General features: G+C 39.2%; 1 protein-coding gene across 8 annotated transcripts in view; it reads left to right on the top strand.

Moving 5' to 3' along the window:
* Window positions 1-15262, top strand: part of RPS6KA2 (ribosomal protein S6 kinase A2) — a 275673-nt gene that overhangs the window by 218900 nt on the left and 41511 nt on the right. For all 8 annotated transcript variants that reach the window (XM_038133585.1, XM_038133590.1, XM_038133584.1 and 5 more), the window contains 3 exons: window positions 6391-6461; window positions 7304-7392; window positions 14320-14384. In XM_038133585.1, the coding sequence (XP_037989513.1) occupies window positions 6391-6461; window positions 7304-7392; window positions 14320-14384 (225 nt within the window). The remainder of the gene's footprint in view (window positions 1-6390; window positions 6462-7303; window positions 7393-14319; window positions 14385-15262) is intronic.

The following is a 15262-nucleotide window of genomic DNA, read 5'->3' on the forward strand; positions in this document are numbered from 1 at the left end:
ATCTTTGATTGGACTGCGTGGATTGATTCTTCTTAATGACCAATCAAAGATCCAGCTGAGTTGGAATCCCTGAGAGTCACGAGCTTTTGTTATCATTCCTCTCTATTCCATTCTATTCCTTTCTCTCTGCTCTTTTAGAATAGTTTTAGTTTAGCATTTTTAATATAATATATAAAATAATATAATAAATCTTCTGAAACATGGAGTCAATATTCTCATCTCTTCCCTCGTCCTGGGACCCTCAAACTCAGCCACACTCTCCTGCCCCCCTCACCCTGCACCCCTCCATCCTCTTCAGTGTATGTGCTGTTGTTGCTGACGTAGATGACGTAGATGAAGAAAAGATCAAGAAGTTGATTTGTGCCACTGATTTTTTTTTCAGAGCTGTATGAACACTGTAAGTTTTTGGAAGCATTGTTTTATCAAGCATGGTGCTGTCCCTTGAGCCCAGACACCAGGCACCTGCTTCTCTCACAGGGTTATTTTTGGATAACGGAGCTGGTGCTGCTCTCTCCTGAGGTGTGCAGGCTGCAGATCTACTCTGTGCTCAGGGCATGGCCATCCCCAGGCAGCTGTGGCTCACAGGGCACCTCACCATGTTTGCCACAGCAGAACCAGGGCAGAATCAGAAATTAGCATAGCAATGTGCTCTTCCAATACAGCCTCTGTGGTTTCCAGTACATTTCCTGTGGTATGGAGGCTGGTTTTGGTAGCTATGTATTGCGCTACATACCAAAATCCATAGAATATGTTGAAATTTTGTTCACCTGAAGTGGACTTCTGATGTCACTAGAGGAAGCATAGGAAATGTGAAAAACAGTGAAAATTTGGGTTGGGGAGGGCCTACATCACTGATCTAGCAGGTTGGCAGCAGTTAATCTACATAAATATTGTAATTTATTGCCTGAATTATAAAAGGAGTGGAATATCCTTATCTCCTGTGGCCACAAATCCATTTGGGGATGCTCAGCACTTCTAAACCATGTACATTTATTCGCAAAAATCAATAGGGTTAGTCTCATAGAATAAATGTATCCCTACCCTTAAACTTTTTTTATTATATGTTTATGTTTGGTGAATAGCTGAATCTTCTCACTCTTTGTCTCCCATCAAAAGATGGTGCATATGGTGTATAAATTGTTCTTTCACCAGCTAATAAACTCTTAACAAACTGGATTATTCCTCCCTGGGTTTTGCTAGTGCTTTTTTTTTTTTTTTTCATTTCCATTCCTTTTTTCAACTCTCCCCTAAGGATTCAGCATATTAGAATTAGAAAAGATAAGAATCCCTATAAAAGGAGATGAATTAAAGAAAGTAAAACCCTTTTAACTCCAAGCTAATGTTTTAAGCCTTTAAGTGTTACCAGACATCTTAGACAAAAATATGTCAATCAGTTCAACCTTTTTCCTTTTCAACGTTTATCTAGTTGGGACCAAAAAACGTTTATTCCCACACACTAAACAGCTGGGAGGATTTTCTGATGCTGTCTTTCACTGTGCTCTTTTCTCCTTATTTTTCCTTGTTCTGTCACATGTATGTTCTGTTATGGAAGCTGTTTTTGTCAGTCTGAAAAACTGAAGATAATTAAATTGTATTCAAATTATTCATTAGCATTTCTTCCTGAGCACTCTACAGTGTGATCTAAAATAGATGAAGAAAATATACCAGTGGTGAAATATGCATAGATTCAAAAGAAGTGTATGTGATAGTGTAATTTTCATATCTAAAATTCTTACCAAAGAAAGAGAATATATTATGCTTATAGTTATAGCATGGTCTGTATCTTCCTCATCATCAGAGCAACCAAACACTCTTTTCTGTTCTGTTCTGTGAAGAGGGATTGCTGCTTCTCTTGCCAACCCCCATTGACCAGGGCACAGACTAGAATCAAACTGAATGATCCTTGCACACCTCTTGTGTCATGTTGTGATTATTAATAGCAAAACAAACTTGTCTGAAAATTACTAAGTTCTAGTCTTATTTATTAATTGTGTTAATAATTAATTATTTTGTGAATTACTATTCACCAGAATTTTTACTGTCAACAACAGTAAAATTTCATTTACTGCCAGCTGGGTCTTTGACACAGGCCACACAACCGAAAGTGTTACCTGTCTGTTTGTTTGCTGCTCAGCTTATTTGACTTGTTTTATGATAGCTTACTGTATGTCAGCAGGTACAGTTATACAGATCTTAAAATTTGCCCCTTCCAGCATTCCCAAGGACAGTCCCTGCTTTTCGTTAAGTATGTGGTGATGACTGGTGAAACACTTCTCTAATTTCTGCTGGTGAATTTATCTGGTTTATCATGACCAGATGGTTTTCCTTTTCTGCCTTTCTGTATCTTGCTCACTGCATTGGAGGTTTTGGATAGGATATACTCTGCAAAAGCTTTGCATCAAGAGATCTTCATGTACAGGTGTCAGGCCTACATTGTTAAAAAGTTGGATATGTAACTAATACTTTTTAAGGTCCACTGCAAGAGCCTTGACGCCCCCATCTGCCATCTCTGAAGCCCAGATAAACTGGTCTGCCTGATCTATCATGTATAAACCTCTTGGAAGGCCTCACAAAGCAGTGCTTTTGTAGTTCATCCTACCAGCTGATTTACAAGGTCACAGACCTTATGAAAGTTGTATGTCTTTCAGTTCAGGAAAAAAACACTGTACACCTTTGAGAGTCATGTGAGTAGAGAGGGAAATATAATTAGAGAAATGGCTGTGATGACTTGGTAGCAGTCCCAAACCAGAAAAAATGTGTTCATATGTGTCAGCAAGTAATTAAGTCTTTACAAGAAAAGAAAATGTGCCTTTGGTATCCAGAGTATTCAGCTCTGTACTAATTTTGTAGAAACCATACAGTGACATTGGACAAATCGATGCAAGACATCAATATTCTTTTACAAAATCCCATTATTACAGTTTTTTTAATCCCAGTGCAAGAGATGTCCTTCATTAACATTATTTTGAATGTTTATGCTTGTTGCTATGTTAAGGCGTTCAGCCCTTTGTGAGCACTAATTCATTATGTTTCACACACACAGATAATGAAAAATATTCAATGCATTTTGCAAATATTAAACTGAGTGCTTGAGCAGATACCTGGAAAATGACTGGAAGTGTTGAGAGGACAATCTGACCATTCTGATGAGAGTGTCTCTCTCTGTTTTCCAAAACAAAATGGTTTCAAGTTTCTTTGTAACTCTTGAGTTTTATCCTGTGTTCAGAAAACTTGGGCTGAAATAGTTTGCACAACCCACTCTCCTTTCATCCATTAGGAAGATTCCTGTGGTCATTACCCAGGCTGAGGATCTTTTTCTCACTTGTTATCTTCTCCAATAACCTTCCTGGGTCACTTCTTGAATCCTGAATTTCCTCAGGAAATGTGGCACTCTTTTCCAAGGTCTTCCCACATGTATATCTTCTGGGAGGTGCTCATGCTTTGCCTACCAAAATTGGAGACTGCCCTGAAAACTAGAGAAAGGGAGCACTGTGTCATATATTGAGACCTCAGCAGAGGTGACTCATGTGACTCCAGAGCCCCACTAAGCCTAAATTCTGTGGTTCTCTAAATAGGCAGCTGAATTGGAACAAAGAATATTTATTTGCCTTTCTTGCACTTGCTTTGGTACAGAATGGAAGTCAAGGTTGGAGGGAGGTGCAGCCTTCAAAAGTCTGACAGAAGATGGCCCTCCTAAAACATCTGGGAAGTGAATTGGTGGGAAGGAGGGAGCAAACAGATGGTTTCTACAGATGGGGAAGTAGAGAAAATGAAAATTGAGTCCCCCAGCAAAACTATAGGGACTGCTTTAATAGACAAAAATACTGCAGAGTTCATTCACCCCTAGTCTCAGCTTGTTGTCAGCCTGTGACCCATACAGCTCTGTATTTATGTGCATGAGTGTAAGCAGCATGTTCTCACTTCAGTTTTCATTTTCAGGTTTAGCAAGATTTTTGACTTTATGGAAAAATCGGCAGGAAGACAGGTCACTGTGCAGTGAAACGATAGCTTTAACTGATTAAAGGAACAATTTCAAATTTTTTTTCAGTCTTGTTCTTTCATTTTGAACTGTCAACAGATTTAGTCAGGACTGCACTTGAGAAACTAATGCTTTCTTCCAGATGCTGCTTAGCTAAGTCATTAAAGTAAAAAGCTCTGGTACACTTAACTTACATGGCTGCCTTTCTCTTTAAATATTGATGTTAACTGCATTTCTTCTGAACCTGAATTAATCTCAGCATTAGGCCTGCACAAATGGAGATGTGGTAACAGTGCTGGCCATTACAGCAGCACAGTAAATGTTTCCTGCAGCCTCCAGAGCAGAGTCATTCCCCTTGCTCCCTCCTGCAACTGAAGTTTCTTCCAAATTCCTTTCTTCTTGTTTCCGTCCCTTGCAGTCACGGTGCATTTGCAGGTATTCCTGGGATACTGGAGTGGGTGGGAACTACAGTCCTTTCCCACGTAGTCACTGACCAAGCAGTTGCTTGTATCTGTACCATCTGCATCAGCAGTGTCAAGCCCATTTATGCCAGCATAAATGAGACATAGCAGCCATTGTTGGTGCCACTAAATTAGATTTATTATAATAACAAAGTAATGTGAGCAAGTGTAAGTGAACATTAGGTACTTACTGTGAGCATAAATGCTCTACAAATCATGAGGAGGGTTTGGTACAATCTGTACCATTTCTGCTGTTGCCCTGGGAAGCAGTGTTCTCTGCCCTTCATTCCCAGTCCCATTTTATCAGGACTAGGCTGTAATAGGTCAGAATTACTTTGAAAATGGTATTTAAGCTCCTGTGTAATCTAGGCAGGTTTAAAAATTCTCCCCCGTTATGTTTCTTTGTAGAAAACGAGTGGCTTTCCTCCAGGTCTACCAGGCAGCTCTTTTCTTGCCTCCCCTAACCCAAGCAGAAGTTAATGCTTTTTTTTTTTTTTTACAAATATTGTTTATATTTGGCAGCCATATAAATTTGTTTAAAGTGGTTTTATTTCTGTTTCTACTATGCATTTTAGTGCCTTGAGGTAATTTGTTACTAATGAAGATTAATCCTTCAATTAACTATATTCAGTTAATAATCTGGCTTCTCTGCCCTTCTCCCAAAATTAGCATAGTAGGGTCACCATTAGTTTTCTTCTGTTTTCTATATTTTTCTTCTGGTATAGCTGTATTTAATCTGGGCAAGAGGAAGGGTCAGGCTGTGGGGCACAGGTTTTGGTAATCTAAGAATCCTTCTTAGCACGAAGGTGCTTTCTGGGAGCACTGTGGTTTCTTGTGAGATAAGGTACAAAAAGTATGTAAGGCTTGAAGAATCTTTCCTGCCTTAGCAGGTATTTACTTATAGCAATGAGTATGAATTATTAGATTAATTAATTACACTAATTAATTAGCTTACTATAGTAGAAGAGATCCAAAGCCTGAGTGACAGACACAAACAAGTAACAGTTCACCTTCCCCTCAATGGACGACACAGTTTTCCTTTGTGTCCAAGCTGAATTATGTTCTTGGTGTCTTTATATTTGGTAATGCACAGCCGCCAGCCTCTCTCAGAGAAGGCAGCTGCCACTCCATAAAACACCATGGGGTGAGAGCTGTGTGAAAGACCTGGTGTTGAATCCAAGTTAGGCAAGCTCCTTCAGCTGGGGTTCTGTCTTCTTTTTTCACTTCTTACAGATGTGAAATTCATGTCAAATTTACTAAAAGCACTAACGTGTCTCCAAGGAACCATAGCTGATTGATGTTTCAACACTTGACTTAGGCAAATAATTGATGATGACTGTTGAGTTTTGCTTTGAGATTTGGGTTCAGTTAAATGTGACACTTATGAGATTCATCAGCGAGTAAAGCCAGAGGAACCAAAGCAGGAGAGAAAAGGCACACTCAAAAGCCTTGAGAAGGTGGGGTTTAATCTTGTTTCTCCTGCAAAATATTGGAGAGGCATCTCTAAGTGTTGCAAATACACAGTCAGAGAAGTAGTTTGACTCAACCCAAAAAGGTGGGGAGTAGCATATCAAATCCATTTTCCTTGCATGGTAGACCATGCCAAACACCTAAGAAGAGCCATATCCATGCAGGATAAGAGTCCCTCCAGCCAAACACCTCATTGCCAGCATTGGTCATAAAACAGGTGCTGGAAGAAGGACCGTATGTGACACTTCTTCCCAAGCATACCAAAACTTGACAACAACTGTCAGTGTAAACAGTTTGTAACACATCTCTGGAAAGGAACAATCATCCAGACTTGCTGTGCCGTTTTCTTGTGTGCACAGGTTGTTGGATCATTTCTTTTCCTGTAGTTTTCAGTTGTGTTGGAAATAGAAGATGGATGTGGTCAGCTATGCAGACCATCCCAATGCACATTTGATTTATCATTTTGTTGCTACTCCACAGTTTGAGATGCTGACGGGATCATTACCCTTCCAGGGAAAAGACAGAAAGGAGACAATGGCACTCATTCTCAAGTGAGTATCAAAACTGCTTTCATTCTTCTAACTGTGAGTTAACTCTACTCTCTGGAGACTCCATAGGGCCCAAGTATTTGATGAGTACAGAATAATGATGGGTGTAATGAACTTTCCAAAGCCATGCGAGGTGTGAATTTAGTAAGACATGCATAGCTATGCCTGTGTTTAACTGTAAAATTGCCTTCAGAATAAACAGTAGGAAGTAAATTACTGAGAGGGCCTTACAAAAGAAATTTATCGTACTTTTTGTGATAATGTCAGTATCCACAAAATGTGGGAAAGTCAGATTTCTGCAGAGCATCTTATATTTTGTTGTTCCCAAGTTTGAAATATTTTCCTTTACATTGTCCCATTCATTTAATGTTAAATGCAGACAAAAGTATCTGAAGCTCAGCTTTGTTCACTAGTGCATTTTTTTATGTAGTTGTGAATGGCCAAGACAAAGGTTTTATTCTCTTTAAAAAGTATGCAGTTTAATATACTTTTTTTTTTCATTTTTCAGTTTGATTGTTTAAATTCCTCTTGATTCCCTAATTTATTATAGCAAACTAAAAAAGTGAAAAAATTCTGTAGGAAAATTACCTATTTAGGTTGCAAAAGTTTTATGAGATTCATTAGAGCTGCTCTACCTCTAGTAAAGTCAGTGGTAAAACCTTCCTTAAGATCAGCGGAATAAGATCAGCTTCTCACTCTGGACTGCACTATGCTTAGGTAGCCTTTGGTCACAGGTTTCATGTGTCTGCCCATCCTGATTGCAACAGTTCAGCTGTTTCCGCCACAGCGAGATGAAAAAAAAGCTTGAAAAATCTATTTTCTTTTCAAGTGTTGTGTTCTTTCAGAGCCAAGCTGGGAATGCCACAGTTTTTGAGCATAGAAGCCCAGAGCCTGCTGCGAGCCCTCTTCAAAAGGAACCCCTCCAACAGATTAGGTACGTGTGGTTTGAGCAGCCCATTCATTGTGTACTCCTGCCTTGCCAGGGGGTGAGTTGTACCTCTCAGCTCATCTTTTCCAGTGGTTATCCTCTTCATTAGGTGGCATTTGCATTCCTTTCCAGAGCACAGTGAGCCTTCAGCATCACTAGAGAAATCTGTAAGGAGTACAGGTAAAGCATTGAAATCCAAAACATGATATTAACTTGTGTTTCGTTTTTTCGGTAAAGAGGGTGAATAAACTGCCAGCTCTTATGAATGGTTTAAGATACCTGCTGTGTATGATAATATAGGGAACTGAGAAACAAGTTTGGTTTAAAATCTGTATAATTTAGCTACAAATCTCAGGTTTCTTCTCTCCCATTCTCAAATGCATTTCAATCCTGTCTTGTTCTGTTAGCTAGAGGCAGTCTTGCAGTAGACTTTATTACCCAAATACTTAATCTCCTTTTTACTGATGTTGATGCCTTGGAGTGGCTACCTACAATAGAGGCTAGACAGAGTTAAGAGAATAAAGTGAGTATTTATTAAAGGTCTTTAATAGATATACCTTGGGCAGTGCAAAAGCCTCGCACAGGCTACACCCAAGATGGACAATGGTCACAAGTTTTTCAGACAGTATAAGTTTGGTCTATTTCCATATCAGGGGTTAATTCTCCAACAGCTTCAAGTAATGCAGCCATATTGCCCCAGCTGGCACCTCCACAATTCACTTTTGTTTCTACTTTCTGGGGCCTGAGGCTGTGGCGTGTCCTTGGATCTCGGGCTTACAGGGATTGTTTTGTATAACCAAAATGTGCAGACAGTTAACTACACTTCATATGGAGTTTAGACCTATGCACTGATGCAGCATGGGATTTGAAAGATATAAAAGCTAAAATCTTAAGGCATCATTGTGTCTTCACCCTTTGTTAATAATCCTGTTTAGATTGTGATAAACTAAACGTATCTGTACCTTTGTTTACAGGTTTTATTAAGAAATTAATTGCATTTGATGAGGTCATGGACAATGCCTATGGCATGACTGCCACTGCAGATTGTGTCATTTTTCCCCACAGGCATGTGGGGACAACCCAATCAAGCCCAGGGCTGGGTGGCAGTGGGGAGTCAGTCCTGCAGCATGTCACTGTGGCTCCTCTCCTGCTGGGGGGATCACATATGGCCCAAGAGGGAACGCCTTCCTGTTCGTTTTACCTCTCGATCCAAATAGTAGCCTTGTATTCTGATATACTGCAAACACAAGAGTAGAAAAACACATTTTCTCAGCAGGTTTCAATTGCTCTCAAGGAATTTGTTTTACACTGGGAAAAATAGATTATTTGGATTTCTAGGTTTAATCTCTCTTCAAAAAATTAGGTGCTACACCAAATAAGAACTTTTTCCCACTGCCTACCTCTGTTTCTTTCTGCTGTTTCCTCCTGTCTCCATCTCTTGGTTTTATGCTGCTCTGCACATTTTGTGGCTTCTTACAAGTTGCTATCCATCCCAAATGGAGCTCCAGTGAAGTCAGTGGGAGTTTCTGGATACCAGTCCTTAAAAAGCTGCTCACTAAAAATTAGTTTCAGCCAAAACAATTCTAACCCTCATATGTTAATAATGGGGTATTGCTAGGAGTCAGGTTGTTAAAACCTGAGATGTATTGAAATACTGGGAAGGCTTGGAGGGGAAAGAAAGAAAGAAAGAGAGAGAGAGGGGGAGAGAGAGAAAGCAAGAAAGAAAGAAAAAGAAAGAAAGAAATTATAGTACAGATGTCCAAGGAAATAAAATCTCAAAGGGTAACAAAAAAAATAGATCTTAATATTTCAGGGATAATGGTGGAAAGCTCCTGAAGGCATTCTCTGTTTTAACTGATTGAGAATCAGCACAAAGGAAGATGGAAAGGAACCTGTTGATAACAAAAGAAGAAAAGCTTGAATAGTTGGCCTAAATACTGAACAGAAGTCAATAGATAAAAGGACTACTTCAGCCTTGTGGATTTTAGCTTTTTCTGGGAAAGGAATAATAATATTTAAAGAAAAGTAGACTTAGACATCCCAATTTGAAAAATCTTAGGAAAATTAATGAAGCATGCTAAAATAAATGAACCATATTCTGGATCAAACACTTGATTTCAGTCATCGTTTCATAAATGTGCAAATATGGAAAGTGCATTTAGTTCCAGAATCCAATTTTAAGCATTTGCAAGATAAAATACGCTCTTTTTGCCATTTGATTTTGGTATCTTAACAAACAGAAGTGAAGATTGATGATGTATTCTGAAATTTTGCTTTGAAATTGTGTTTTGAAGCTTTGAATTTTTAATGGAAGAAATATTAGGGTTGAAGTGAGTTAGACAAGACTGAAAAGGAACTTAGCAATCTGATTTACCTGCTTCTATTTTTAAGTCTGATGCCCATATTATTATTTGTGACAAATTTTTAGGAAAATTGAAAGTCTTCCTTTGGTATCCCTGGTTTTGGGCACTGTGTGTTCTTTTCTGTGCCTATTTGCTGTACAAATAGTCTGCATAGCACTGCTTTGGTAGTATTGCTCTAAGTACAACAAATTTCAGATTATAGATAAGCATAATTTCAAATTCTTAAACTAACTGAATACCCAGACAAATAAGGAGTAAGCACTCAGATATAAAACTTCAGAATGAAAGTGTTAGTTTGTTACATTTCCAGGAACTAGGTAAGAGACTTGCTCTAAGGCCTGGATCTCTCAGGTAGGTAAATAAGTTATTTATTGTTTAACATGATTATTAAACAAATACAAATTAAAAATCTATTTTATATTAAAAACATATCATCTAACAAACTCCCTATGCTGCTGAGCAGTATGGAGGTGTTCATGGTCCTTATAATTGAGAAGCTTGGCCAAGAATGTTTAAAATAAAAGCATTGGCCCACAGGCTCAGAGTAAAAGCCAAGGAAATCATTACCACTTTCTTAATCCCATGTTCTCAGGTAAGATATATTCTGCTTTGGCATATAGAAAACTTCAGGCTTTAACTTTTTAAAATGATGAGTTCAAACAGAAAACACCTTTCACCTTTGTCAGAGTGACTGTAAAGCTTTCTTGTAAACCTTAGAAAAATACCTCAAAAATTCTAGCTCACTAAAAAGATTCTGAAGCTGTAGAGACACTAAAATTTTATTATCTGAAACTAAAAGGCTAGAAACTCTTTCTGATGAATTTGAATATCCAAGAAATCAACCTTCAGGTTTCTTAGATCTTCTTTTTCCCCCTTAATATTTCAAGGCTCGTGTTGGCCATAATGATTCAATAATCAAAATCAATTAAAAATAAAACATTCTACTCTCTGTTTGCAGGCACTTTATTGCAGGCATAAAACTTAGATAATTAAGTTCTCACTTAGTAATGTGAGGCTGCTTTTGTATAAATGCACTCTACAATATGTTTAAACTGGCAATTTGATCTGAAAGAATTACTTATCTTCTTGGACCCTCATGGGACTGGATGGTACACAAGAATATTTGCAGGCAATAGATTTGATTGTGCTGATTATTCTTGACTGATAGGTCTTATTGCCAAATTGAAGTTGAAGTGAAGTTAAAAAACCCAAACTGACTGGAAACCTTGAGGAAGGTGAAAGGTTTGTGGTCCTGCAGTGCACTGGTGCGTGCTGTGCTTCAGATGTTTGCTGAATACCCATCTCTGTGCCAGGAAATGTCCATCTCCATGCAGCAGGCCTTTCCAGTCATGACCTCTGCAGTGCTTTGCTTTTCTCCATGAAAGCACATCTCTTCTCAGCACCCTGTAGACTTGCAGGTGGTAGATGAGTGGCTGAAACATGCTGAGCAAATCCAGAGAGACTCCACTATAAGCGCTGATGCCTCATGTCTCCCAAGGACTTCTGCAGCAAGGTCAGGGCTGTCCTCCTGGCTCCCAGAGCGGTTCCTGAATGCACTCTTGGGCCACTTCCCTCCTTCAGCTGAGGAGAGGACCAGGCCACACGCTGCTTGCTGCCTGCAGCACAGAGTCCAGGAAGGGGTTGTGGGCTACACCACCAATTCTCATGGCAGGGAAAGTCAGGGAATAAAAACTGCAGGAAGTGCTGAACCTTCTCCATAGTATAAAATCAGTTGCTAAGAATTGGAAGTGAGCCACTCCTTGCAAAATGAGGCTATTGCCATCCTAAATCTGTTTAATATATTAGGCCCTTGCACTTTACAACATATTCCTTATGTGCCAGAACTGAGGTGGCCCCAGCTGGGAAAGGAAACTTTTTCAAACAAATGCCTGCCTCAACTACATGCTACAGCCTCATACTCAACTACATGCTCATGCTCAGCCTCGTGCTCAACTACAGCCCCATGCTCAACTACATATCAAACACTGCAGCCCCCACTAAAAGAAGTACCTGGGGGTGGACTTTTTTTTCTTAGTCCTTATTTCTGTAGGTTTGTGGGAAAAGGAAGAACAGCAGTAGCAAAAATTGTGTCTTTCAAATAGATGATCTGAAAAAAGGCATGTCATAGCCAACACACAATGACATCCATTAGGCTAAGCAAGAGAGAAAACAGAAGCAGTGGGGAAGGGGCAGAGCAGAGAAAATTGAATGCATTAGCAATTATCCTCAGTCTAGTTTATGCTACTAGTGTCTTACAGTATCTGAGCATTTATCCCAGTCCTACAAAATCAGTCTGGCGCTTGCATTTCATCCTGATGAAATGGTCAAGGACATTCACTGCACGTTGCAGTTTCCAGTCGCCACCACTGAACTCAAAGCACTTTTTACAGATATTTCTTTTCTGAAGATTTGCTTAATGTGATTCTCTTCAGAGTAACTCTTTTGGTTTTGTCTTTCTGTTGGCATTGATGAAATCAAAATGGGAAGGGAATCTTGCACACTTCGGACTGTGCATTCAACAAAAATATGCTAAGGAAGTAATAGAACAAGTCCTATTCTTTCTTTTCTTGTTCAGTACCCATGGACCATAAACAACTGCCTAGGGGCATGTAAGAACAGGATAAACATATGTTGCTTTGCTGAAATTCTCTTCTACCCCATTCCTGCTTTATGGTCAAGTAAGGGGTTTCCTGAGCCTCTTGTGGTTTGTTGATGGAGTAATCTTCAACAGATTTCTTTTCAACAGACTTTCCTGGCCTCCCCATGAACCCATATAAGTATTTTGCACCACATCATCTTTTCCAAATAATTCCACATCACACAACTCTCTGTTTCCTGAGGAAACATTTCCAGGTTCTTCTGAACCACATTCCTGTTGGCATCGTTTAATGATTTATTTTATACTTCCTTGCTCATCTATTTCGAGGCTGAAAAGTCCTGACTTACTCAGTCATTCCATAACATTCTTTGTTGGCCTTCTTTGATTTTTCCTAACTTTAGCCAATGTACCATTTTACAGGAGAGTGTGTCAGCTACAATCCATACTCCAGTTGCAGAAATGCAACAGACTTACACAGTGACAATGCAATGATGTTGTCCCTTTTGTCCTCTTTTTCTAAGGTTTGCTTTCATGTTGTGTTTGCCTAGAAGTGTGTCTGTCATAACTCGCAGACTCCTCAGCAGGGCTGATCACCTCTGAGCACATCATTTTGTATTGCAAGCTAGGATTGTTCATCCTCATGTGAATCACTTGTGTTTCCCTATACTGAAAGATTAGTGGCATGGGGAATTTATCAGGAGGTCATCCCTCTTCGCTGTTTTCCAGCAGGCAAGACAGACAATCCTGCATGTTATGTTTAAAAAGTGTTTGCTTCCCATATCCGCTCTTCAGCGAATGTTAAGCAGGTTGTAGGGAGCAGTTCCTGATCATTGCATTTTGACAAACATCGATAACGGTCTTGTATACAAGGAGAGCAGACATCACATTTTACCAAAGCTTCAGCTGAGAGGGCCTTTGTAAAGCTGATTGTAATGTTGATATTCCCAAAGTACAAATATTGCATGTGTAAAAAGCTGAGTCCTCTGAGGTGCTGAGTGCCCCTTGCAAGGTGCTTAGGAATCCCAAATCCTTTTGGGAATCAAGGTTGCTCAGCATGCTTGAGAAGTAGGCTGGGTACCCTTCAGGAACTGATTCCAGAATTGCAGTGCAAAGCCTTTGCTTCCAGAGTTTATTTCTCCTTGAAATAAAAATGAAAGGTGCTAATAATAAGGTCAAATCCCCAAAAATGGCATTCTAAATCCTCTGTGACAGTTCTTCTAATTATTACTGAGTACCAGTTTGGTTCTGTGATAGCACTGAAGCAAATAAATTGAGCTAAAGGAATAAAAAAGTCAATATTCAGTGAAAACATAAGGCAAAAGTAATAAAGGAATTAGAGTCATTACCAGATCTCAGAAGACTTACCCAATATTTCCTAGAGTAATGTAACAGAAATTTAATGTCAGTGAAGGAAACGTACACTGAGAGTGATGATTTTGGTACTCTTTGGTACTGTTAAGAGGGGGAACCTAAAACCCTAGCTTACCTCAAATCATTTTGGAGCCTTTTGGCATTTTGAGTCTATATTTGCTTTTAGTGCAGCTTTCTGTGCCAGTGGAGAGCAGTAGCTAGTCAAGATTTGAAAGTCAGTGTGGATAGAAAAACTGCCACTGGTGGAGTCTTGCCAGAGTGTTGGGAAATCCTGGGGCCTTTCCTGACCTTGCTGATGCATGCACTCTGCATGCCACTTTGTGGCTAAGATCCCCTGTCTCAACCAAAGCCTCAATTAGAGAAAAGTAAAAGACCCTTGGAATCAGAGTCTCATTAATGAAGTGCCCTTGTCTGTCTCTATGGCACTTCATACTGTCATGGCACTTGGACCATTCAGAATTTCTTGACTAGAACTGTTTAGATGGGGACTCTCACTTTGTCAGAAGAAAAGTGGGGATGGGGAGGGAGAGTGAAGAAAGAGACATCATGCAGCTCTCTTATAAGCATGACTTAATTTTGATTCTTTCATTCTCTTCTCAGGTGCTGGATTTGATGGAGTGGAAGAAATTAAGCGTCACCCTTTCTTTGTTACTATAGACTGGAATGTAAGTGGAGCAGCATTGTTTTATTTTCTGCTACATTTTTTGAAGACAAACTGCCATGCTCAGGAAAAGGATTACTTTCTCTAACATCGAGAGCCTAACTTCTCTAACACAAAGGAGTTAGAGCCTTTTCAGTGGGTGCCTCTGTCTCTCTTGCATGCATGTTGGTATTAGTACTCAAAATTGGAACAGTTGATCAAATTAAACATGATTCAAGTAAGACATGTCAGATATGATTAACAGAAAGGTAAACAAGGATTTATTTTATTGCTTTCAGCTACAGCTCATAAAGGTGGTGGTGCAGATTATCTGAGTATTTGATTTAGACTCTTAAGAGGTTAAATCTCACATTTTCAGCATCGTAATTGTTCAAATTAACTTATTCTTAGACAAACTTGAAGGCAAACATTTTTCATTCTTGATCTGGACATCTGCCAGTGCATCAGAGCTGCTGTATGCCACATCCCCTAGCATTTTCAAGTTTAATTTTATCTGACTTGTGTTATGGTATTACTGTGTCTCTTCAGTATTTAATGCATTCACTCATGCATGCTAGTACAGCAGGTAACATTGATGCAGTTCTTAGTTCTTTCTTAGCAGAAATTCTGGTAAAACTGTGTGAATCTTTGTGACAGAGCCATTCTCAAACTGCTGCCCAGGACTTTGCAGTAAAACTATTTTCTCTGTGAGAGAACATTTTGTGGTGCCCAGGTAGCCTTTGAAAGGCCCACAAACCCATTTATTTTCGAAAAACTCATTAGAGAAATCTAATTTGGGTTGCATGTTGAAGAGTTGTCATGACTCATAAACATATTAAAACATAATTAACGAAGGTGGGGTTTGAGACTTTCATTTACAATCCAGCTGACTTTTACAGCCAT

The sequence above is a fragment of the Motacilla alba genome, chromosome 3, assembly GCF_015832195.1.
Source record: "Motacilla alba alba isolate MOTALB_02 chromosome 3, Motacilla_alba_V1.0_pri, whole genome shotgun sequence".
Classification (NCBI taxonomy): Eukaryota; Metazoa; Chordata; class Aves; order Passeriformes; family Motacillidae; genus Motacilla; species Motacilla alba.